A 27,107-nucleotide genomic window follows, 5' to 3' on the forward strand; every position below is an offset into this window, starting at 1 on the left:
TTCCAGCCGCTGCGTTCGCTGCGATGGCTGTGGGCACCGTAGAGACAGCGCGGCTCGCCACTGTTGTGTGAAGACAAGACTGTGTCCTTTGTGTTTCAAAGCAGGCCCAGTGGCGGGGACGCGGGGTCTCCAGGCCTGTCAGTTGCTTGTTCTGTCACTAGCACAGAAGACTCCCGGCTAGGCGGAGGGTCCTGAAATTCCAGCTGTCCACTGCAAGGCGCTAACTAAGCCGAGATCTCTTTGCTGATCCCTCCCCCGACCTGTGCTGTATTGTCTGTTAGCGTGTAGCCTTTGCGTTTGCTTTCTTTGTGCATGTGTGCACGTGTGTGGAATGTGGAGCACAACCTTGGATGTTGGTCCTGCCTTCCGCTTCGCTTGAGACAAGCTCTGTCATTGTCAGCACTGCAGTTTCCCCGGCTAGTTGGTCCACTGGCTTCTCAGAGGTTCTCTGGTCTGTGCTTCTCGCCTTGCCGTAATCACGCTGGGGTTGTAGGTGCCTGGTGCCGTGTCTAGCTTTTCTGTAAGTTCTGGGGATTGGAGCTCAGGTACTCACACTTGCATGGCAAACACTTTATTGATCCATCTTCCCAGTCCCTGCATTTACTTCCTATTTTTTTGCAAATATTACTCCAAAATACGGTTTCTGGAAAAGAGGTAACTTTTCAAGGGCATTAAAGCCAGTTGTCAGGTTTAATGTATGATCACTTTTTTTTTCTGTTCTAGGGATTTGTTTCCACTAATGCTTATTTACCTCAGCATTTTCTTTTTCTTTCTGAGGTAAAGACTTGCTCTAGTCCAGGCTGACTTGGAATTCACTATGTAGTCTCAGGCCAACTGGAGCAATGCCTGTCACACACACTAGCCGAAGCTAGCCCCATTTCAGCAGAAGATACCAATCAGCTCAGATGTGTGAGCAATAACCTCTCAGTGTTTCATGTGTACACATTATCCTGTTAAGAAAAAATGAATTTATATATACATATATATAAAATACAGAATAAGTTTGTATTATATATGATATGTGTTTATCATATATAATATTTCTATATATTATATATAGTAATTACATCTTTCCCATTCCATGTGTGCGTTGCTGGGATTGAACCCAAGACCTCACTTATATTGGGAAAGTGCTCTACCACAGAGCCACATCCCCAGCCTTCTGTTTTTCACTTCTTTTACTTTCAAAAATCTAAACATTTGTGTTTAAATTTCATTGTTTTGGTACAATTAGACAGATTTTTGCTTGTTTTAAAATTGGAGATTTTAGTACATTTACATTTGAAGTAGTTCTGACATTTCTAGATTGAAATCTGGCCATTATTCCCACTGCTTCAATGGGGAGTATTGCATTGCTTTCTCTGTATTTCCCTGTTCTACATTCCTTCCTCATGGCTCTCTGGCTTCCCTTTGTATGTTTTAAAAATTAATTTTAATTTTCTTCTTTATTAGCTTTAGAAAGAGCTTTACTGAGCATACTTGGATTTAATTAACACATTTAAAATATGTTATTTATTTTTTTTCTGAGCCTGGTTACTAATTCCTATAATGCCAGTACTCGGGATGCTGAGACAGGAGGGTTGAGAATATGAGGCTAGTCTAGGGTTCACAGTAAGGCCCTTTCTCAGAAAACAAAACAAATGTAACCATTAAGATTTCTCGGGCTGGAGAGATGGCTTAGCGGTTAAGCGCTTGCCTGTGAAGCCTAAGGACCCCGGTTCGAGGCTCGGTTCCCCAGGTCCCACGTTAGCCAGATGCACAAGGGGTGCACGCATCTGGAGTTCGTTTGCAGAGGCTGGAAGCCCTGGCGTGCCCATTCTCTCTCTCTCTCCCTCTATCTGTCTTTCTCTCTGTGTCTGTCGCTCTCAAATAAATAATAAGTAAAAAATGACCAAAAAAATATTTAAAAATAAAAAAGATTTCTCCAGAATAGGGCTGGAGGGATGGCTTAGCCATTAAGGCGTTTGCCTGCAAAGCCAAAGGACGCTGGTTTGATTCCCCAGAACCCACATTAGCCAGATGCACAAGGGAGTGCACGTGTGTGGAGTTCGTTTGCAGTGGCTAGAGGCCCTGGTGCGCCCATTTTCTCTCTCTCTTCCTCACTTTCTGTCAAATAAATAAGTAAAAAAAAATATTTTTTTTAAAAAAAAGATTTCTCCAGAATAGTTGTTAAATTTAGAAAGGCAAGTATGGGCACAGAGAGACTAGGAGGCTATAGTCTCATATAACAAAATAAAAACTAAGATTAGTCTGTACTGAGGAGACTCAAAACTCATCAAAGCAAAAGTTCAGAAGATGCTGAGACTTGTAACATACTTGCCAAGGCTCAGGGAACATTGTGGAAGAGGGAACAAAAAGATTGGAAGAACCACAGGGTGAGATGGTATATCCTGAGGCATTGTCCCCCACACTGAGACTCTCTGACTGGTGCATTTGTGACCCCACAGTGAATACCAACAACCCCGTAGATGAGGGCCCTCAGTGGAATGGGGGCAGGAGAGAGGGGCTATAAGAGTATAATCTGATGAGAATATGACCTACATGCAATATGTTCATACTGCAAAGGGCATAATAGCAAAAAATAATTTAAAATAAGGATTGCTACCAGACTTTTAAGGAAGAGCTAACACCATTGCTTCTTAAGCTTTTCCAGGAAATAGAAAAAGAAGGAATTCTACCAAACTCCTTCTATGAGGCCAGCATCACCCTGATACCAAAACCAGGCAAAGATAGAACAAAGAAAGAAAATTACAGACCAATCTCCCTCATGAACATAGATGCAAAAATTCTCAACAAAATATTGGCAAACAGAATACAAGAGTATATCAAAAAGATCATTCACCCTGACCAAGTAGGCTTTATCCCAGAGATGCAGGGATGGTTCAACATACGCAAATCTATAAATGTAATACATTACATAAACGGGTTGAAGGACAAAAATCACATGATCATCTCATTAGACGCAGAGAAAGCATTTGACAAAATCCAACATCCCTTCATGATAAAAGTCCTACAGAGACTGGGAATAGAAGGAACATATCTCAATATAATAAAGGCTATTTATGAAAAGCCTACAGCCAACATATTACTAAATGGGGAAAAACTGGAAGCTTTTCCACTAAAATCAGGAACAAGACAAGGGTGTCCACTGTCCCCACTTCTCTTTAATATAGTTTTGGAAGTCTTAGCCATAGCAATAAGGCAAGAGACACACATAAAAGGGATACAAATTGGAAAGGAAGAAATCAAGTTATCATTATTTGCAGATGACATGATTCTATACATAAAGGACCCTAAAGACTCTACTAGCAAGCTGTTAGAGCTGATCAAAACCTACAGCAATGTAGCAGGATACAAAATAAATACTCAGAAATCAGTAGCCTTCATATATACTAACAACAAACACACAGAGGATGAAATCAGAGAATCACTCCCATTCACAATTGCATCAAAAAAAATAAAATACCTTGGAATAAACCTAACCAAGGAAGTAAAGAATCTATACAATGAGAACTTTAAAACACTCAAGCGAGAAATTGCAGAAGACACTAGAAAGTGGAGAAACATCCCTTGTTCCTGGATTGGAAGAATCAATATCGTGAAAATGGCAATCTTACCTAAAGCAATCTACACATTTAATGCAATCCCCATCAAAATTCCAAAGGCTTTCTTCATGGAAATAGAAAAAAAAATCCAAAAATTCATTTGGAATCACAAAAAACCTCGAATATCTAAAATAATACTGAGCAACAAAAAAGAGGCTGGTGGTATCACCATACCTTATTTTAACCTATACTACAGAGCCATAGTAACAAAAACAGCATGGTATGGGCACAAAAACAGACATGTAGATCAGTGGAACAGATTAGAGAACCCAGATGTAAGCCCAAGTAGCTATAGCCACCTGATATTCGATAAAAATGCCAAAAATACTCATTGGAGAAGAGACAGCCTCTTCAGCAAATGGTGTTTTTTTTTTTTTTTTTTAAATATACACAGTAAATTTTATTAGTTTAAAAAAAAGATTTAAAAACAAAAGACCACCATTAATAATAGAAAAATGGTTGTCATTTGTATTGGTAGAAAATGGTAAGTTTTAATGGGATAGAGGTAGGGAAGATATCTAACTGAAGTTATTCATGTAAAATTTGTTTACAAATGTAAGATTATAGATCACTGCTTAAGCAACCAAAAGACTTACTCTCCAGTAAGAAACAGACATTGAGACCAAAAACAAAAACAAACCAGTAACACACACACACACACACACACACACACACACACACACACTACATCTTCAACCCCTCCGTGAGTAGTCTACATTCTAAAATGCCCTAGAGGAAACAGCACCACTTCAAAGCAAGGTCATAAGATCCTTCTGACAAAATGCCACAAATCTGTGAGCTTATGATGTGAATACTGCTTCTTGTTTTCCTAAGTTCCAGGCACCTCTCACACAGACATGCAAATGCACAGGGGAAACTTGCCTGTGCTGTACTGCTCTATTTGGCTTTTATCACTGGAGATTTTCATTGCTCTCAGATTTAGACATGAAGAGAATACAGGACATAGACTTTGGAAAAAGCAAATGGTGTTTTGAAAACTGGATAAATATCTGCAGAAGGATGAAAATAGATTCTTCTCTCTCGCCATGCACAAGAATTAAGTCCAAATGGATTAAAGACCTTAACATCAGACCGGAAACTTTGAAACTGCTAGAAGAAAAAGTAGGGGAAACCCTTCAACATATTGGTCTTGGCAAAGACTTTCTGAATACAACCCCAATTGCTCAGGCAATAAAACCACAGATTAACCACTGGGACCTAATGAAATTACAAAGATTTTGCACCGCAAAGGACACAGTGAAAAAAGCAAAGAGGCAACCTACAGAATGGGAAAAAATCTTCACCAGCTATATATCTGATAGAGGATTAATATCTAGGATATACAAAGAACTCAAAAAGTTAAATAATAAGGAATCAAACATGCCAATCAAAAAATGGGCTATGGAGCTAAATAGAGAGTTCTCAAAGGAAGAAATATGAATGGCATATAAGCATCTAAAAAAATGTTCTACGTCACTAGTCATCAGGGAAATGCAGATTAAAACTACATTGAGATTCCATCTCACTCCTGTCAGATTGGCCACCATCATGAAAACAAATGATCATAAATGTTGGCGGGGATGTGGAAAAAAAGGAACCCTTCTGCACTGCTGGTGGGAATGTAATCTGGTCCAGCCATTGTGGAAAACAGTGTGGAGGTTCCTAAAACAGCTAGAGATTGATCTACCATATGACCCAGCTATAGCACTCCTAGGCATATATCCAAAGGACTCATCTCATTTCCTTAGAAGTACATGCTCAACCATGTTTATTGCTGCTCAATTTATAATAGCTGGGAAATGGAACCAGCCTAGATGTCCCTCAACAGATGAGTGGATAATGAAGATGTGGTACATTTATACAATGGAGTTCTACTCAGCGGTAAAGAAAAATGAAGTTATGAAATTTGCAGAAAAATGGATGGACCTGGAAAGTATTATACTAAGTCAGGTAACCCAGGCCCAGAAAGCCAAGCGCCACATGTTCTCCCTCATATGGGGATCCTAGCTACAGATGACTGGGCTTCTGTGTGAGAATGAAAATACTTAGTAGCAGAGGCCAGTAAGTTGAAAAGGAGACATAAAGGGTGGAGAAAGGAAGGGAGGAGGATACTTAATAGGTTGATATTGTATATATGTAATTACAATGATTGTAATGGGGAGGTAATATGATGGAGAATGGAATTTCAAATGGGAAAGTGTGGGGGTGGGGAGGGAGGGAATTACCATGGGATATATTTTATAATCATGGAAAATGTTAATAAAAACTAAAAAAATAAAAATAAAATAAAATAAAATAAAATAAAGGATTGCTAGGAGGCTGTGGTCTCATAAAACAAAAATTAAGATTGCTGCAGAAAGGTGATAAATTTGGAAAGACAAGTCTGGGGACAAGGAGACTGTCAAAATGCTTAGATGGACTTCCGGTTAAGATGGCGGCATAGGAACCACGCCAAAGCAGCCTAGGGGAGAAAAAGCCAAAGAAAACCCAGCAAAATACACACTTTTACTAAAACGTGAGGTGTATGAGAAATTAAAACAGCAGCAGAGAAGTAGGAGAGTCCGAGAGCATCCAGAGCCCACACAGGCAGGCTGAAGCAACTCTGGCAGTGGAGGCCCAACTCCAGCAATGGAAGCGGTGGCTATAGCAGCAGCAGTGGCGGGTCCAGGAGCGGCAGCTTCAGCAGCAGCAGCGGACCCAGCAGTGGCAGCTTCAGCAGCAGCAGCTTCAGCTGCAGCAGTGGTGGTTCCAGCAGCAGGGGTGCCCATCTGCAGGGCCACAGTTGCCATGCTTGGTTTGCCCCACAGGAAAAGCCAGTGCCCAGCTCCAGAAAACAGAACAGCAGTCCAGCGACCCAGCCAGCCTACTTGACTGAGACCAAAATCATCCAACAAGGTAACTGGGATTGCACCAGGGAAGGGTCTCACTTGGTCACAAGCTGACACAGAACCCTCAACAGACCAGAAATCTTAACCTCTTTGTTGATAGAGGATCTGGTTGTTATAACACCTACTCTTGCATAAATACTCAGTGCTGTTGTTGATTAAATGTGTACAGTATTTAGTTAAATTTTAGAATCTGCCTGTACTCTGTTCCACTCAGCCTGCTTGAATACTCACATAGCAGGCAAACTCAACCCCTAGGAACACTTTTCTAGATACTCTGAGAGTGTTAAGAGCCACACCTAACATCTTAATCTCCTACACTGAAGATATATAACATCAGATCAATTGATATAGCTAAGAATACCCAGCTAACTAGAAAATCCAAGCATTAACTTAACCCAAGATGCAAATTATATACATTATAACACAAGAAACACCAAAAATCAAGACAATATAAATCCACCAGAAAGTATTAATGCATCAGAGTTGACCTCCAGTGAAAATGAGTTGGAGGAAATGCCTGAGAAAGACTTCAAAAGAATGATGGTAAATATGTTCAAAGAAGTCAAAGAACAAATCAAAGGAATCAAAGAGGAAATCAAAGGAATCAAGATGCAGGACACCAATTTAATGAAATAAAGAAGGCAATACAAGACATAAATAAGGAAATAGAAATAATAAAGAAAAACCAATCAGAATTACTAGCAATGAAGAACACAGTTAATGAAATTAAAAACTCTGTAGAAAATCTCACCAGTAGAATGGATGAAGGAGAGGACAGAATATCTAAGCTAGAAGACCAGGTGACAGATGTAATACAGTCCAACAAACAGAAAGACAAACTAATAGAAAAGTATGAATGGGAATTTCAAGATATTCAGGACACTATGAAAAGACCAAACTTAAGAATTCAGGGCATAGTAGGTGGAGAAGAATTTCACTCCAAAGGCATAGTAGGCGTCCTCAACAAAATCATAGAAGAAAACTTCCCCCAAATTGGGAAAGAGGTGCCAATGCAGATACAGGAAGCCTTTAGAACCCCAGCCAGACAAAACCTGGAAAGAACTTCTCCTTGCCATATTATAATCAAACTACCAAACACACAATCCAAAGAAAAAATATTGAAAGCAGATAGAGAAAAATCAAGTTACCTACAAAGGAAAGCCCATCAGGATTATAGCAGATTACTCAACTCAAACTTTAAAAGCCAGAAGGGCTTGGAGGGATGTATTCCAAACTGAAAGATAACAACTGTCAACCAAAGTTACTTTATCCTGCAAAGCTATCCATTCAAATAGACGGAGAGATAAGGACATTCCATGACAAAAGCAGGCTAAAGGAGTATTTGAAGACAAAACCAGCTCTACAGAAAATACTTGAAAGAATCCTCCATGCCAAAGATAAGGAAAAGCACACGTATAAGGAACCTGGAAAAAACAAGCAATACTCAAATACTAATTAACACAAGAGAGCAAAGGTAGAACTGGAACTACAAAAAAAAATGGCAAACATAAAAATACACCTTTCAATAATATCACTTAATATCAACGGCCTCAATGCCCTAACCATAAGGCATAGGTTTGCAGACTGGGTTAAAAAGCAGGATCCTACAATTTGTTGTCTCCAAGAAACTCACCTTTCTACAAAAGATGGACATTATCTTAGGGTGAAAGGTTGGAAAACGGTGTTTCAAGCAAATGGGCCTAGAAAACAAGCTATCCTAATATCTGACAAGGTAGAGTTCAGTCCAACATTAGTCTAGAAAGATATGGAAGGTCACTTTATATTGATCAAGGGCACACTCCAACAGGAGGACATTACAATCCTAAACATATATGCACCTAACATGGGGGCACCCAAATTCATCAAACAAACACTATTAGAACTAAGATCATAGCACCAAACACAGGGGTAGTGGGTGACTTCAACACCCCACTCTCATCAATTGACAGATCATCCCAGGAAAAAATAAACAGAGAGGCATCTGGACTAAATGAGGTCATAGAAGGAATGGACCTAACAGATATATACAGGACATTTCATCCAAATGCTGCAGAATATACATTCTTTTCAGCAGCACATGGAACATTCTCCAAAATAGACCATATATTAGAACGCAAAGCAAATCAACAAATACAAGAAAATTGAAATAATTCCTTGCATTCTATGTGACCACAATGGAATCAAACTACAAATCAATAGCAAGAAAGACTATGGAGCATACACAAAATCATGGAAACTAAACAATACACTCTAAATGTTGAATGGGTCAATGAAGAAATCAAGAAGGAAATCAAAAAATTTATAGAGTCAAACGATAATGAGAACACAACATACCAAAATCTCTGGGACACAATGAAGGCAGTTCTAAGAGGTAAATCTATAGCTTAAGGTGCTATATTAAGAAATTAGAAAGGTCGCAAGTGAACGACCTAATGCTTCACCTTAAAGCCTTGGAAAAAGAAGAGCAAGGCAAACCAAAAATCAGTAGACGGAAAGAAATAATAAATATTGGGGCAGAAATTAATGAAATAGAAACAAAAAACAATCCAAAGAATTAATGAAACAAAGAGTTGGTTATTTGAAAGGATAAACAAGATTGATAAACCTTTAGCAAATCTGACCAAAAGAAAGAGAAGAGACACAAATTAATAAAATTAGAGATGAAAAAGGTAACATCACAACAGATGCCAGAGAAATTCAAAAAATCATAGGGACATACTATAAAAACATATACTCCACAAAGTATGAAAATCTGAAAGAAATGGATGATTTCCTTGATTTATATGGCTAACTAAATAAAATCAAGATGAGATTAATCACTTAAATAGACCTATAACAAGCATGGAGCTCCGAACAGTTATTAAAAATCTCCCAACTAAAAAAAGCGCAGGCCCAGATGGATTCACTGCTGAATTTTACCAGACCTTCAAGGAGGAGCTAACAGCATTGCTTCTTAAGCTTTTCCATGAAATAGAAAAAGAAGGAATTCTACCAAACTCCATCTGTGAAGCCAGCATCACCCTGAAACCAAAACCAGACAAAGATAGAACAAAAAAAGAAAATTACAGACCAATCTCCCTAATGAACATAGATGCAAAAATTCTCAACAAAATATTGGCAAACAGAATACAAGAATATGTCAGAAAGATCATTCACCCTAACCAAGTAGGCTTTATCCCAGAGATGCAGGGATGGTTCAATATACACAAATCTATAAATGTAATACATCATATAAATGGATTGAAGGACAAAAATCACATGATCATCTCATTAGATGCAGAGAAAGCGTTTGACAAAATCCAACATCCATTCATGATAAAAGTCCTGCAGATTTTGGGAATACAAGGAACATATTTCACTATAATAAAGGCTATTTATGATAAGCCTGCAGCCAACATATTACTAAATGGGGAAAAACTGGAAGGTTTTCAACTAAAATCAGGAGCAAGACAAGGGTGTCCACTGTCCCCACTTTTTAAAAAAAATTTTGTTCATTTTTATTTATTTATTTGAGAGTGACAGAGAGAGAAAGAGGCAGATAGAGAGAGTGAGTGAGAATGGGCGCGCCAGGGCTTCCAGCCACTGCAAATGAACTCCTGACGCATGTGCCCCCTTGTGCATCTGGCTAACGTGGGTCCTGGAGAATCAAGCCTCGAACCTGGGTCCTTAGGCTTCATAGGCAAGCTCTTAACTGCTAAGCCATCTCTCCAGCCCCCCACTTTTATTTAATATAGTTCTGGAAGTCTTAGCCATAGCAATAAGGTTAGAGACACACATAAAAGGGATACAAATTGGAAAGGAAGAGATCAAGTTATCATTATTTGCAGATGAAATGATTCTATATATAAAGGACCCTAAAGACTCTAGCAAACTGTTAGAGCTGATAAAAACGTACAGCCACGTAGCAGAATACAAAATAAATACACAGAAATCAGTAGCCTTCATATATCCTAACAACAAACACAAAGAGGATGAAATCAGAGAATCACTCCCATTCGCAATTGCATCAAAAAAAAAAAAAAAAAAAAAAGTACCTTGGAATAAACCTAACCAAGGAAGTAAAGAATCTCTACAATGAGAACTTTAAAACACTCAAGCGAGAAATTGCAGAAGACACTAGAAAGTGGAGAAACTTCCCTTGCTCCTGGATTGGAAGAATCAATGTTGTGAAAATGGCAATCTTACCAAAAGCAATCTACACATGTAATGCAATCCCCATCAAAATTCCAAAGGCATTCTTCATGGAAATAGAAAAAACTATCCAAAAATTCATTTGGAATAAGAAAAAACCTCGAATATCTAAAATAATACTGAGCAACAAAAATAAGGCTGGTGGTATCATCATACCTGATTTTAACCTATACTATAAAGCCATAGTAACAAAAACAGTGTGGTACTGGCACAAAAGCAGACATGTAGATCAATGGAACAGAATAAAGGACTCAGATGTAAGTCCAGGTAGCTATAGCCGCCTGATATTCAATAAAAATGCCAAAAATATGGGCTGGAGAGATGGCTTAGCGGTTAAGCGCTTGCCTGTGAAGCCTAAGGACCCTGGTTTGATGCTTGATTCCCCTGGACCCATATTAGCCAGATGCACAAGGGAGCACATGCAACTGTAGTTCATTTGCAGTGGCTGGAGGCCCTGGCGCGCCCATTCTCGTCCTCTCTTTCTCCCTCCCTCCCTCCCCCCCCCCACTCTGCCTCTTTCTCTGTCTGTCACTTTCAAATAAATAAACATAAAACAACAAAAAAAATTTTTAATGCCAAAAATACTCATTGGAGAAAAGACAGCCTCTTTAGTAAATGGTGTTGGGAAAACTAGATAATGTATCTGTAGAAGGATGAAAATAGATCTCTCCATGCACAAGAATTAAGTCCAAATGGATTAAAGACCTTTACATCAGACTGGAAACTCTAAAACTGCTAGAGGAAAAAGGAGGGGAAACCTTCAACATATTGGTCTTGGCAAAAACTTTCTGAATACAACCCCAATTGCTCAGGCAATAAAACCACAGATTAATCACTGGGACCTCATGAAATTACAAAGATTTTGCACTGCCAAGGACACTGTGAATAAAGCAAAAGGCAACCTACAGAATAGGAAAAACTCTTTGCCATCTACGTATCTGATAGAGGATTAATATCTAAGATATACAAAGAACTTCAAAAGTTAACTAATAAGGAATCAAACAAGCCAATTAAAAAATAGGCTATGGAGCTAAATAGAGAGTTCTCAAAGGAAGAAATACGAATGGCATATATGCATCTAAAAAAATGTTCTACGTCACTAGTCATCAGGGAAATGCAGATTAAAACTACATTGAGATTCCATCTCACTCCTGTTAGATTGGCTACCATCATGAAAACAAATGACCATAAATGTTGGCAGGAATGTAGAAAAAGAGGAACCCTTCTACACTGTTGGTGGGAATGCAATCTGGTCCAGCCATTGTGGAAATCAGCGTGGAGGTTCCTAAAATAGCTAAAGATTGATCTACCATATGACCCACCTATTGCACTCCTAGGCATATATCCTAAGGACTCATCTCATTTCCTTAGAAGTATGTGCTCAACCATGTTTATTGATGCCCAACTTATAATAGCTGGGAAATGGAACCAGCCTAGATGTCCCTCAACTGATGAGTGTATAATGAAGATATGGCACGTTTATACAATGGAGTTCTACTCATCGGCAAAGAAAAATGAAGTTATGAAATTTGCAGAAAAATGGACGGTTCTGGAAAAGGTTATACTAAGTGAGGTAACCCAGGCCCAGAAAGCCAAGCGCCACATGTTCTCTCTCATATGTGGATCCTAGCTACAGATGATTGGGCTTCTGCATGAGAAGGAAAAATCTCAGTAGCAGAGGCCAGGAAGTTAAAAAGGAGATATAAAGGGCAGAGAAAGGAAGGGAGGAGGGTACTTAATAGGCTGGTATTGCATATATGTAAGTACAATGATTGAGATGGGGAGGGGATATGATGGAGAATGGAATTTCAAAGGGGAAAGTGGGGGGGGAGGGTATTACCATGGGATATTTTTTATAATCATGGAAAATGTTAATAAAAATTGAGAAAAAAAATAGCAAGGGAGACAGCAAGGGAATGAACTTAGAAGGCTGACCTCACTTTAAAACAACCTTCTCTGGCTGGAGAGAAGGCTTAGTGGTTAAGACTCTTGCCTGCAAAGTCAAAGGATTCAGGTTCGATTCCCCAGGACCCACGTAAACCAGATGCACAAGGTGGTGTATTTGGAGTTCATTTGCAGTGGCCGGAGGCTCACAATCTCTCTCTTTCTCCCCCCCCCTTTGGCTCAAATAAATGAATAAAAATTAAAATTAAAATTTTTTTTAAAAAAACCTGACTGGAGGCCTGCTCCATGAGAGGGAATACATCCCTGATACTGAAAACCTACAACAAGGGTAGTCATGAGCCATAGGGGTGTAACGTCTTCTGCTGTCTGGCTAAATGTATATACTATGCTCATCAAACTGCCCAGTAAGCACTTTCCTTAATGTTCATACCCATATATTAATGCTACTCTCACTTTTGGTAGAGACCCTTCTCTTTTCAGATGGCAGTGACCTTGGGATAACTCAGAAGGCATCATGGTGCTGGGAAGAAGTTCTTAGCATTGCAATATCTCTTTCACACCTTCCAAGGCTCAGGGTCCATTGCAGAAGAGGTGACAGAAAGAATGTAAGAGCCATAGGAAGGGTAGGACTCCTTGCAACGTGCTCCTCCAGACACAAAATGGCCTGGATATCCATGACCTCACAGTGCCCGACACTACCTACACAAGACCATCATAATAGGAGGAAAAGATCATGACATCAAAATAAAAGAGAGACTGATTGAGAGGGGGAGGGGATATAATGGAGAGTGGAGTTTCAAAGGGGAAACTGGGGGAAGGGAGGGCATTACCATGGGATATTGTTTACAATCATGGAAGTTGTTAGTAAAAAAATATAATAATAAATTTAAAAAAAATTAAAAATGCTTAGATGAAGGGCTGAGAAGATGGCTCAGCAGTTAAAGATGATTGTGTGCACACCTTGTTAGCTCAGATTCAGTTTGCCAGCCACCCATGCAAAGCTGGATGGGCATTTGTTTGCAGCAACAAAAGAACCTAGCACACATGCACACATGTGAAATTAATAAAGAAAATTTAAATACATAGGGGTGGACTTCAGCTAGGGAAGTGGCCAAGAAATGAAGTCACAGGAACAAGATCACCTCCAAGGGTTCTACTAGATCTGTGGATTTGTTATTTCAGGGTTTAAGAGCAGAAACTGAGTCCCTTAGAAACTGTCCTGTGGCAGGCTGAATTCTGGACACCCAAAGACATCTATATCCCAACCTCAGAGCTTGTGAATCCCATCACCTCCCACAAATACAGTTAAGTGAAGGAGCTTGAGATGAGGCTAATATAATAAGGAACTTTTAAAGGGGGAGTCAGATGGGCTGGAGAGATGGCTTAGTGGTTAAGGCGCATGCCTGCAAAGCCTAAGAACCTAGGTTCAATTCTCCAGGTCCCACGTAAGCCAGATGAACATGGTGATACATGCATATGGAGTTCATTTGTGGTGGCTAGAAGCCATTCTCACACTCTTTCCGTATCTCTCTCTCTCTCTGCTGTTCTCTGTCTCAAATAAATAAATAAATAAAAAGAAGTCTTTTAAAAAAGGGGAGGTCAAAGTTGGAGAGAGATGTAATGATAGAAACAGCGGTTAGGGCCGAGGGAGACGAGGGAAGTTAGAAGATGATGAAGTGCTGATTTTGAAGAAAGGGGAGAGGGAAATTGGGTCAAGGAACCTAGGTGTCCTTGGGAAAAGACACACTTTGGAGTTCTGATCTACAAAACTACAAAGATAATAAAATTGGTAATTTTTCAGCTACTAAGTTTGTGAGTCATTTGTTACAACAGTGGCTTATAAGAACATGTTTGTTGCTTTGGCAAACATTTATTCAGTGCCTATTGTATACTGCTATAGATGCTCATGGTACATCACTGAACAGAAAAGACCCCTTTTTCATGAGCAGTTGTAATTCTGCTGACAGAGAAACTCCCAATGCTGGGGTGGCAGAATATTTTGGGGATTAACCATCCCAAAGGGCTAACTCTAAGAGCAGGTGTTTGAGGCTGGCTATTGGCCAAAACTGGCTTTCTGTTTAGTCAGCTAGAGGTGTGTGGGTACCATTCATTACAGAGATTTCTTTGTTGCATCTGGCCTATGATGAGGTATTTCATGAAGGATTTTACCAAAGCATATAGGAGGAAAGCAGTTCAGGCCCAGGTTGGATCAAAACCAAGTAACCCCTTTGATCCAGAGATACGGACATTGTTACTCCAGTCTGTTATTCCTGGTCGACTTAGCTAGGGGCAGAATACCTAAACAGGAGCAGAGCTCAGTTGTTTCCTGGATCCCATCTCTGTTTTCTATGGCTTCCACTCTCGAAGATTCCTAACACCAGCTGTTACCTAGGATCATCAGTTCTCCAGGTTAGAGCTTTTAAAACTTTTTTCCACTTATACTCTTTTTAACAGAGAAGTGTTTATATGACCCTGGGAATATAGGTATACAAAATAGACACAGAAATCAAAATTTACTACTGATAAATTGTAAAGAAATTTATTTTAAAGCCGAGCATGGTGGTGTACGCCTTTAATCCCAGCACTCAGGAGGTAGAGGTAAGAGGATTGCCGTGAGTTCGAGGCCACCCTGAGACTCCATAGTGAATTCCAGGTCAGCCTGGGCTACAGTGAGACCCTACCTCAAAAAAAAAAAAAAAAAAAAAAAAAAAAAAAAAGAAATTTATTTTAAGGGCTGGAAAAGTAGCTCAAGCACAAGGATCTGATGATTCCCAGGACCTACATAAAAAGCCACCTGTAGCCTTGCATGCCTATAGCCTCAGCACTGCAAGAGGAGGCAACAGGAGGCTGCTGAGGCTCTCTAATCAGCCCCTGTAACTGAAAAACGGGGTCCTCCAGGTTTAGTGAGAGGCTCTGTTTCAGGAACGCAGGCAGGAGAGTGATAGAAGGGGACACAGGAGTGTATATTGCCTCCTGCACCACAGACCACACATACACCCCCAAAAGAAAATTTATCTTAAAACAATTCTTTAGTATGCATATAATTTTATCATTATTAAAGACTAAAGCAAATTTTCCTATTAATGGGATAGCTATACATCAAGAATTAAATACTGGGCTGGAGAGATGGCTTAGCTGTTAAGCACTTGCCTGTGAAGCCTAAGGACCCCCATTCAAGGCTCGATTCCCTAGGACCCACGTTAGCCAGGTGCACAAGGGGGTGCACACATCTGGAGTTCGTTTGCAGTGGCTGGAGGCCCTGGCATGCTCATTCTCTCTCTCTCTTCCTCTTTCTCTCTCTCTGTCACTCATAAATTAATTAATTAATTACTTTTTAAAAATGAACAAAAAAGCCAGGCGTGGTGGCACACACCTTTGATCCCAGCACTCTGGAGGCAGAGGTAGGAGGATCACTGTGAGTTCGAGGCCACCCCGAGACTCCATAGTGAATTCCAGGTCAGCCTGGGCTAGAGTGAGACTGTACCTCAAAAAACAAACAAAAGTATTCGCTGAATGTTTGATACTGCAGTATGTGGAGCAGTGGTGTCCAACCTTTTGGCATCTGTGGGCCACATGGGATGAAGCAAAATTGCTTGGGCCTCAACATTAACAGAAACTGATGAGAAATAATAAAGGTCTGTATATAGTTTGTGTGAAACTGCCACCACAAAGAAACAAAAAGTTTTCTCATCATAATCTTAATTATGCAGCACTCCATTCCGAGAGCCTTTTAAAACATTGAACAGGTCCCCAAGTTTGTCATTATTAATAATGGAAACCAACAACATAATAAAACACCAGTGGTTTCCTTTCAGGATTTTTGTTATAAAGATAAAGAGGGCAACATAAAATTAGTGGGATACTTGACACTGTGTTTGGGAAACTAACCCATTGATACCTAGTTCCGTGGAAGTACAATTCTAAGCGAATTCTCAAGGTACTCATCTGATATTTTGGTTCCAGTTTCACTCTTAATGTGCCTAGTCCTTGAAAAAGGTTGCTCACAAATGTAGGTGCTGCTTGCCACAGAGGAATGACATGAGTGAGGCGTGATTGTGAAGTGAGGGGTATTTGTCTCTGGGAAGACAGAACCTGTAAGACTCATGATCACATTTTAATTTACATTATGCAGCTTTGTGTATGACATTTGAAAACTGGCAGGTAACATATTTATGCTGACTAAAACTAGAGTCAGGCTAGAGAGGTGGCTTAGTGGGTAAGGCTCTTACCTGCAAAGCCAAATGACCCAGGTTCGATTCCCCAGTACCCACATAAGCCAGATACACATGTTGGCACATGCATCTGGATTTCACTTGCAGTAGCTGAGGGCCTTGATGTGCCCATTTTCTCTCTGTCTCTCTGCCTCTATTTTCTCTCTCTGTCAAATAAATAAATAAAATTTTTTAAAGTCACAAATATACCAAAATAGTATTTTCCTAAAAATCTTTTTTGATGTGTATGTAGTATGTGTTGTGAGGTGTGTGCATATATACTGTATGCACATATGTGTGTGGAGGCATCAATTGTAAAGTGGCAGGTGATACATGAGGTGTGCAAGTACCTAATGACCTAATAAGAATAGTTACCTGTCATCTAAAACATTAATGCCTACTGTTTTCAATAGTAGGTTAAAACATTTCACTTACCAAGTTAACATGACCACATATGACTGATGGTACAAGTCTGACTGTCTGGACTTGGAATATAATAATACACTGGAAACTATATACCACCATAAAACTAAAACCATACGGGCATACAAATAGTGAGAAACATACATATGGGGTTTTTTTTGCATGACATTGTGATATGTAATGTTGTCATCTACAAAGTTCACTCTTGAGAAACACAATCAAGTTACAAAAATGTTGCAAAAACAAATCTCTTGGTTTGGAGAGATTGCTTCGTGGTTAAGGCGCTTGCCTGCAAAGCCTAAGGATCCGGGTTCAGTTCCCTAGTACCCACATAAAGCCAGATGCACCTGGAATTCGTTTGTAGAGGCGAGAGGCCCTGCTGCGTCCACTTTCTCTGTCTCACTCTCAAGTAAATAGATAAAATATGTATTTTTAAATCTCTTACGGTTGTAAGTACAGTTTTATGTTGGGCTGCGTTCACAGCTATGGTTTGCATACCTCAGATATGGAGCATCTTTAAAGGTTTTCAGAGTTGATCTGTATTTGACTGTGTAATTGGCAACGCTAGCTAGGTGCCTCATTAGCGCAGTAAGTGGTGCGTCAGTGTCATGTAATTGGCAGTGCTGAGGATGCTCTTCCCATAAACACATAGTAAACAAAGTCTTTCCATCTTCAAGTGTCCTCTTTAATTTCTTCAGTACCTTAAAGTGTTTATCTTAGAGGCCTGTCACCTTGTTTAGGTTTATGCCTTGTTTTTTACACTATCATAAATGGAATGTTCCCCTGATTTCTTTCTCAACGAATTCATTACCGTCATATGGAAAAGTGACTATTTTTGTATGTTGATTTTGCATGCTGCTGCGTGTATGTATGTGTGTGTGTGTGTGTGTATCCAATAATAGGATCTTATAGGAGTTCTATTTTTAAGTTTTTTGTGGAATTTCTGTATTGTTTTCTATAACAGCTATACTAATTTACATTTCCACCAACAATATATGAGTTCCCCTTTCTCTATACCCTCATTAGCGTTTATTTTTTGTCTTTTTGATTATAATATTTCCTTTTTTTTGGTAGGGTCTTGCTATAGTCCAGGCTGACCTGGAATTCACTATGTAGTCTCAGGCTGGCCTTGAACTCACAATGATCCTCCTACCACTGCCTCCTGTGTGCTGGGATTGAAGACATGTGCCACCTGCCTGGAAATTATATCTATATTTCTATGGCTTTTCTGAGGTATGGCCTTACTCTAGCTCAGGCTGACCTAGAATTCAGTATGTAGTCTCAGGGTGGCCTTGAACTCACGGTGATCCTCCTACTTCTGCCTTCCAAGTGCTGGGATTAAAGGTGTGCACCACCACACCCAGCTTGGAAGTTATATTTCTAACAGGTGAAATGATACTGGATTTTTTGAGAGTGTGTGTATTGCATTGTGTATATGTATAGCATACACATGTGTGTTTGCAGATACACGTGTCCTGTGCAGAAACCCTACGAGGATAACAAGCGTCCTACTTTGTCCCTCTTCAGGTTGTTTCCTTGAGATAAACTCACTGAACCTAGAGCAGCTGCTGGTTTTTCAGTCAGTCTGACTGACCAGCAAATCCCGGTGATCCTCTCCTCTCGGCCCCCACTCCTCCCCATTGGACTTGGGTTACAGATTGTGCGGCCATGCCATCCTTTCATGTGGGTGCTGGGTGTGGATGACCTCAGGCAGTCTCAGGCCCCGTTGTTGCATAGCAAGTGCTCGGACCTGCTGAGCCATCTCCCCAGCCCCAGTACTGGTTCTAACCCTGATGATGGTGATAGGGAACAGTTTTTCACATGCCACTAGATTTTTGTGTATCCTCTTTTTTGTTTGTGTGAGTAGTATGTGTGGTTGTTTGTGTGGGGTATATGTATGTGGTGTATGCATGTGTGTGTGTGGCACACACCTGTGCAGAGCCTAGAAGACACTGGATGTCCACCTCTCATGCTCCCGCCCTTTTTCTCTGAGACAGAGTCTCTCAGTGAAAGAGCAGGGAGAGATGTGTCTGAATCACTTATTAGCTGAGGGTTATGTTTTATTATTTTATTAGTCATATTTTATTAGCTGAGGGCTATATTTTCATATTGACGTCTTGGGTTACCTCAAGAGCATGTTATAATTTATCAGAAAATTTTGTATATTATGTAATTTTATGCTTTTATTATCTATTAATTGTCTGGGATAAGGATATGGCCCCACTTCAGAAGTAGATCTAAACCTCAAATGGTATACTGACTATAAAAAGTGCCCCAAAAGTCTGAAAAGTTGGATGCAGTATTTTATTACTCTGCCATGAATCCACTATATTATTCTTTTAGTTTTTGTTTATTTTTACTTATTTATTTGAGAAAGACACAGAGAAAGGAGGCAGAGAGAAAGAGAGAGAGAATGGGTGCACCAGGGCCTCCAACCACTGCAGACGAACTCCAGCCACGTGCGCCCCCTTGTGCATCTGGCTAACGTCGTCCTGGGGAATGGAGCCTCAAACCGGGGTCCTTAGGCTTCACAGGCAAGCACTGAACCGTTAAGCCATCTCTCTCCAACCCCACTATGTTATACTTGATTTTAAAAGGTTTCTTTGTGTGTCTGTTTTTAATTGAATTATCAGTAGGTGGTGGGCTGATGCTAAGGAGTTAGGTTCTAATTGTCTTATTTATTATGTCTTTCAAGCAGAAGGGCGAATCATGCATGAGGACAGTAGGCATGAGGCCGGTCATGGGAAGACAGAGACGTCGGCGAGTGGTCACGAGTCGTGGGTGGCACGCAACTTCAACTACCAGTGCTACATCACCTGCCTTACTGGCTTCTACAGCTGCCGATGGACCGCCCAACAGTGGGAAAGAACCGAATATGGATCCTGTTGCTGCTCTTGGGTAAAAGATGGGAAAGAGCTATACCCTGCGTTCTTAGATGTGGGGAGTACGGGCCGGCCCTGACCATTAGTAAGGACTCTTAAGCGTCTCCAGGACTGAGGATGCTAAGACTCCAGCTCTTCTTGCAAAGTGTTAGAACAATCCTCAAAAAAGCTCAAGCTGCTAAACCATGAATGTGCTATCTTTGTTTTCTTTTCCTTCTCTCTCCCTCTTCTTCCCTCTCTTCTTCCTTTGTTATGCTGGGGGTCAAACCCAAGACTTTATATAATAAGGAAGTACTTTACCACTGAGCTGAATCTCCAGTCTCCTGCATCTTACCTTTTGGCATTTTGTTTTGTTTGTGAGACAGAGTCTTATGCAGCCCAGGCTGGCTTTGAACTTGCTATGTAGCTAGGCTCCTGATACTACCTCCCAAGCACTGGGATTAAAGGCGTGCACCACCACGCCTAGCTAGCACCTAACTTTTATTGTCTTCTTTTCCACACTGTCTCTTTCATGTCATTCATTTATTTATTCATTTACTTTTAGATAATCATCCAGTAAACCTTGAAGATAAATGAGATTTGGCTGTAATGAGATGTTGACTAGGGCTTACAAGAATGCCTGAAAGTCTTTAACTTTATTCTTTATGAGTTTCCAAGGGGGAAATATGGCTATGAGAAAAAAATTAGCAAGTGGAGAAAAGTGTTCTTTTATTACTGGTCAAGTTATGCATATGGTTTGCTCTATCTAAAGCTGACTGGTAATGTGAAGCCTGGCTTCATGAACTGCCTCTGTCTTCCTCTAAGCCATTTGTACTGGAATAGTCTCATGAGCTAGCTGTCATGATAGATCAAATGATGAGGGCCAAATCATTTGCCTATACTTGATTATACACACAGCCCAGGGCTGAGGGGATAGCTGAATGGGTGAAGGTGTTTGCAAAGCCTGACAAACGTACTCACAAAAAGCCAGATGCACAAAGTGACACATGCATCTAGCGTCACTTGCTGGGCGGGGGGGGGGGGAGTCTCTGGCACTCCCATAGTCTTTCTCTTTATCTCCCTTTATCTCTGTCTCTCAAATAAATAAAATAAAACTATTTTTTTTAAAGAAAAACATAGCCCAACTAGTGTCCAAGAATCTGATGAATTGGATTCTAATTTCTTGTTGTTTCATATATCATGTATCATATTTTATATATTTATCATTTTTATATATCATAATACATATTGATTTATTAAATCAATTTATTTTTATGATATGAGGATTGAAACCTAAGGCCCTGCATTTACTAGACAAGTCTTCTACCACTGAGCTACCTCCCTCGCCCTGGATCTCATGTTTTTATGCTTAGGGTGGTTGGCTATGCAAGGAAAGAGGTAGAAAACAGGAAGCCCCCTTGGAGTAAATAGGAATTTTTTTCTATCCCCTGTATTTTTCATGCTCAGGTACTTAGCGTCTGTGCTAGTCAGGGGATAACAGAAGTGCTTCAGACCTGGCCTGCTCACGAAATTCCCATTCTACTGAGCAGAAAGCTGAGTGGAGCCATAGAGTTGTGGGTATGTGCACATAGGCATTCATCCAGGGACAGGCTAGAGTTCACCAGAAGGTGAAAGGTGATTAAGATTTGAATAGGTAAAGAATTGGAGGTGCTGTGAGAAACAGCATTAGAATCAAAATGCCTGTTGAGCATAAAGGCTGGTAAATTTATAGGAGAGAGAGAAGTGAATGGAGTGATTAGAAATGAAGCTAGTGAGGGAGATGGGCCAGATGTGTAGTTTGAAGGATTTTGCTTATGTCAGACAGGAAAAGAAAGAATGCCTAAAGAGGGCCAAGGATAGAATATGCACAGTGTGCGTGGGGCACATCCCCATTACCAGAGGGAGAAAGTACTTCAAGATTTTTAACTTAGTGATATGGACTGACAAATATTTTGGAATGGTTATTGGATTGTTTGCAGCATACATGGGAAGAGGCTAAGGTAGGAAGACATGTTTGCCTTCAAAGTGAAAACAGTAGTATTCCAAATAAAAGATGTTAGTGGCATGGACTGGAATAGTGGAGGTGAAGATGGAAAAAAGTTAATAGATGTATCAGATTTATTACCTAGGGATGAAGTAGACAGTCACTTGAGAGCTACCAAGAAGGACATGAGGAAAAATAAATAAATAAAGGTAGGCTATATGGAAAAAGTAACAATTGAGGCAGTCTGGTATGATGGAAAAGTCCCTGGACTAGTACATGAAGTATATACGGGTTCTAAGTACAGCTGTGTCCTTAGACGGCTTATGTGATGCCTCGGATCCCCTCATTGTGGTTAGGGAGCTGAACCATGTAAAGATCCCTAGATAATTTTCAATCACCTTTTCTTTAAAAATATTATGTATATAATATTTTATATGTAATATATATAATATTTTAAAAAATATTTTTAATATTTGTCACAGTGCCTGACACTGCCTACACAAGACCATCATAATAGGAGGAAAAGATAATGACATCAAAATGAAAGAGAGACTGATTGAGATGGGAAGGGGATGTGATGGAGAATGGAGTTTCAAAGGGGAAAATGGGGGGAGGAAGGGTATTACCATGAGATATTTTTTATAATCATGAAAGTTGTTAATAAAAAAAGTGAGGGCTGGAAAAAATCCTTTGTGCAAATCACCAAAAAATATTTTAACATTTGAGAGAGAGAGAGAGAGAGAGAGAGAGAGGGAGGGAAAGAGAATGGGCATGACAGGGCCTTCAGCCACTGCAGATGAACTCCAGCCGCATGCACCACCTTATGCATCTGGCTTATGTGGATCCTAGGAACTCAAACTTGGGTCCTTTGGCTTTGAGGCAAGCGCCTTAACTACAAAGCCATTTTTCCAGCCCTCAGTCTCCTCTTCTGCTCAAATGGAGAAACATAACATATAGCATAAATGCTAATAAGATATTGAGGGCTCGGGAAAGACTTCTAGATTAAATTAATGACTATCTCCAAGTAAGAGATTCATGAGTTTGGGAAAGTTAACACCTCTATGCTTCAGAGCCTTCATTAGAAGAAGGGACACAGTCACAATATGACCTTCCAATATGACCCTCCACTGAGATTGTGCTGAGGATGGAGGGGATGTTATGTGGGAACACTTTGAATTGACCATGGCATGTTATTATCAGTCAATGCTATTATTATTATTATTGTTTTGTTTTCTGAGGTAGGGTCTCACTCTAGCCTGGGCTGACCTAGAATTTACTATGTAGTCTCAGGGTGGCCTCGAACTCATGGCGATCCTCCTACCTCTGCCTCCTGAGTGCTGGGATTAAAAGTGTGAGCCACCACGCCCGGCTCTCGTCAGTGCTGTGCTTGTGGCACTTTCAGAGTCACAGATGTGTGAAGTGTCCTGCAGAAATGATGTGGAAGGGCATTCTGAGTGAGAGCAGGTGATGAGCAGAAGTCCAGTGGTAGAGATGTACAGTGAGGTGTTTAAAGAGAACTGGAGATCTAATGTTGAATTGAGGAACGTAGGAGGAATAAATCATAATTAGGGCTTGAAAGAACTACTTGAACTTATGAAGTATGTTGGCATTAATCTAAAATATTTGAACTTCATCCACACATTTGAAAATATCCAAGCAAGAATGGTGATGAAATTTTTTTCTTTTTTAAAAAAGTATTTTATTTATTTATGAGAGAGCGGGTGAGAGAGAGAAGAGGCAGATAGAAAGAGAGAATGGGTGCGCCAAGGCCTCCAGCCATTGCAAACTAGCTCCAGATGCATGCACCCCTTGTGCATCCAGCTTACGTGGGTACTAGGGAATCAAACCAGGGTCCTTTGGCTTTTCAGGCAAACACCTTAACTACTAAGCCATTTCCCCAGCCCTGTTGATGAGATTTTTAAAGAATGGAAATAAGCCAGTTTAACAAAAATATATTAAGCATTTCATGTGTGCCACAGTAACTGAGATAGCCAAGGCTGTCTGTTCCTTTGTTCCCTCATCAGCTTTAAGTCCAGTCCAGTGGGAGGAGTTACATAATAAATAATAAATTAGGGCAAATGCCTTTGAAGATAATATGATAGGAAAAGGTATTAGAGACTGGGATGGGCAAACGGTTAGATACCCTTTTGAAAACATGTACTTTGACTCATCTCCTAAATGAAGAGATAGAGCCAAGCTTGTATGCATCTCTGGCAAAAGTATTTCAGGCCAGGCGTGGTGATGCATGTCTTTAATCCCAGCACTTGGGAGGCAGAGGTAGGAGGATCACTGTGAGTTCAAGGCTACTCTGAGACTATAGAGTGAATTCCAGGTCAGCCTGGGCTAGAATGAGACCCTACCTCAAGAATTCCTCCCCCCGCACCCCCCAAAAAAGTATTTCAGGCAGGGGAACAAGTAAGGACCCACCTCCTGAGATGGGGATGAGTGTGGTGTGTGTGGCTGACCCCTGGAAATGGAGTCAGCGTGGAGAAGGGGATGCTATGGGGGATGGACAAGGGCTAATTCTACAAGACCTCGTGGGCCATAGAAGACAGGCAGCTTGAGTGATGATCATCTAGCATAATACTCACGCTGTGTGTAGAGAATGTGTGTAAGACCCAAGTCAAACACTCTGCACTCTTCACCCTCCTACACCCTGGGGACGGTAGTTTGCTGCCCCGATACCTATAAGGGCTCTCCTCAGCTTCTCAGGATGTCCTTTCCACATTTTCCATCTAAATTATATGTTTTGGGGCGGGGGCAGAAATGGGCATGCCGGGGCCTTTCAGCTGCTGTGAGCAAACTTCAGATGTGTGGGTCCCCTTGTGCACACGTGCGACCTTGTGTGCTTGTGTCACTGCGTCTGGCTTACATGGGACCTGGAGATTGGAACATGTGTTCTTAGGCTTTGCAGGCAAGCCACCTTAATCACCAAGCTAGCTCTCCAGCCTCATCTTAATTATATTTTATTCTTATAACTCACCTCAGAACTTAGGGCAGGGGTTATTTTGTTTTGAATGTGTTAAAAACAGTGTCCAAAAAGTGTGGTTTCTTATTTATGAGTTAAGATAGTTTTAATATTATAACTCAAGAGAGAAGCAAAACCGGATCCTGTCAGGATGAGTTTGACAACCTATGGCATAACTGGCCTGTGATGTGCTATTCATTTTGGGGGTTACCTTTAGGCTCAGTTTGAATTCCTCCTCCATAAACATGTTCTCCGCCCAGGCTTTGAGCTCACATAGATCTGTATTTCATTCCCTCCAACTGTCACTTCTGGGCAGTGGAATCATGAACCATTTACTTTACCTTTCTAAGCTTCCTTCTGAAAGGTGAGGAAATACCGAACTCATATAGCCCCTGTGAGGAAGAAATCAAATGAAAGTAGCTTGTGAAATCCCTGCATTCTATTGGCATGACATAGGCACTTTAAAATGTTTATTCCCCAACTCCGATTCTTTTCCTTTTTTGTTTTTGTTTTCCAAATGAGTAGGTAAATGATAACTGAAATTGAATGACAAACGGATGAATTATCCAAGGGATGGATCATGGAAGAATGTAGATGGAGAGGTAGATGACCTCAACAAATGATTGCTGAGAGCCGAGGACTAGCAAGACTGGAATGTGCTAGAATCATTTCTCTTGTTTAAAGAAGAAACAGTGTACCAGCAGATACAAGCATATTAGCATATAATTGTAGTTCAGTGTAATAGATGCTACAGACATATGCAAAGTTGAATAGAGATAAAAACAAGAGAGAGGTTATTCTAGCCCTAGGAGGGCAATAACTGGCACTGCTAGTTAGATTGACTTGGCAAATATTTATAGAAATTACTGAAGTGACACGGATAAATGTCATTAAGGCCGGCATATTTCTCTTTCCAGAGAGAGCAACTTTTTTATATGTTCCTTATATCTGCATGCTTCTTGTCTAATCTTGTGCTGTTCGTGTGGGCGGAGACCTCCAATGAGTACTTCAGCTTTGACTGGTGAGTTTCTCTTTCTATAATTTTTTGTTCATTTTCTGAATCTTGGTTGTGAGTTCATTGCCATAACCTTCCTTCCCATGTCTTTATCTGGGATTGTTCTTACTGTGAAGGCTGCTTGCCTATTTCTTATTGGTGTGTTTTAACCTCTGGCAGATATCTTTTGTAATATTTTTTGAGAGAGAAACAGGGGGGGAGAGAGAGAGAGAGAGAGAATGGGCCTGCCAGGGCCTTCAGGCACTATGAACAAACTCTAGATGTGTGCGCCCCCTTGTGGCACATGTGCAATTTTGCGTACTTGTGTTGTACATCTGGCCATGTGGGACCTGGAGAGTTGAACATGAGTTCTTAGGCTTCACAGGCAAGCGCCTTAACTGCTAAGCCTTAACTGCTAAGCCATCTCTACAGCTCCCCTTTTTATATTTCTTTTGTTATTTTAATGTGGTTATGTATCCACTAACCCATATTTTATATCTTCAAAATATTTCTCCAAGTTCCATGTGGGAAGGAGGTAATGTCTGTTATCTTGAAAAATATAAAATTTTAAACATATAATACCTACACCAGATATAACATTGTTTCTCTTAACAAATCATTAGCAATTTTCTCACGTGTAGTACTTTAGAAACAGAACAATTAGGACTATTTTTAAAGGACCCAACTCTCTCACACAGATTAGAGTAATTCATATGGTGGTTCTGATTACACATATATAGAAAAGTATGTTTGCATATGAACAAGGAACCTGAAAAAAATAGAAACTACTAGTTTTTTTTATTTTTTTTTAAGATACTTTTATTTATTTATTTATTTGCAAGGGAAGAGACAGAGAGAACGGGTGCACCAGGGCCTCTTGCTACTGCAAATGAACTCCAGAAGCCTGTGCTGCTCTGTGCATCCGGCTTTACGTGGGTACTGGAGAACTGAACCCAGGCTGTCAGGCTTTGCAAGTGAGTGCCTTAACAGCTGATCCATTTCTGTAGCCCAGAAATTACTAGTTTTTTTGAGGCAGAAAACTTTGGGGATTTTTCTTTTTCTTTTTTTGGTATTACA

The 27,107-nt window shown here is 40.3% G+C and overlaps 1 protein-coding gene across 1 annotated transcript in view; it reads left to right on the plus strand.

Moving 5' to 3' along the window:
• The first annotated feature begins 19,932 nt into the window (after positions 1-19,932).
• The window catches only part of Gdpd4 (glycerophosphodiester phosphodiesterase domain containing 4), a 62,270-nt gene continuing 55,095 nt past the window's right edge, over positions 19,933-27,107 (plus strand). The window contains exons 1-2 of the mRNA XM_012948281.2: positions 19,933-20,121; positions 25,954-26,057. Coding sequence (XP_012803735.1) covers positions 19,933-20,121; positions 25,954-26,057 — 293 coding nt within the window. The remainder of the gene's footprint in view (positions 20,122-25,953; positions 26,058-27,107) is intronic.

The sequence above is a fragment of the Jaculus jaculus genome, chromosome 3 (assembly GCF_020740685.1).
Source record: "Jaculus jaculus isolate mJacJac1 chromosome 3, mJacJac1.mat.Y.cur, whole genome shotgun sequence".
NCBI classification, from domain to species: Eukaryota; Metazoa; Chordata; class Mammalia; order Rodentia; family Dipodidae; genus Jaculus; species Jaculus jaculus.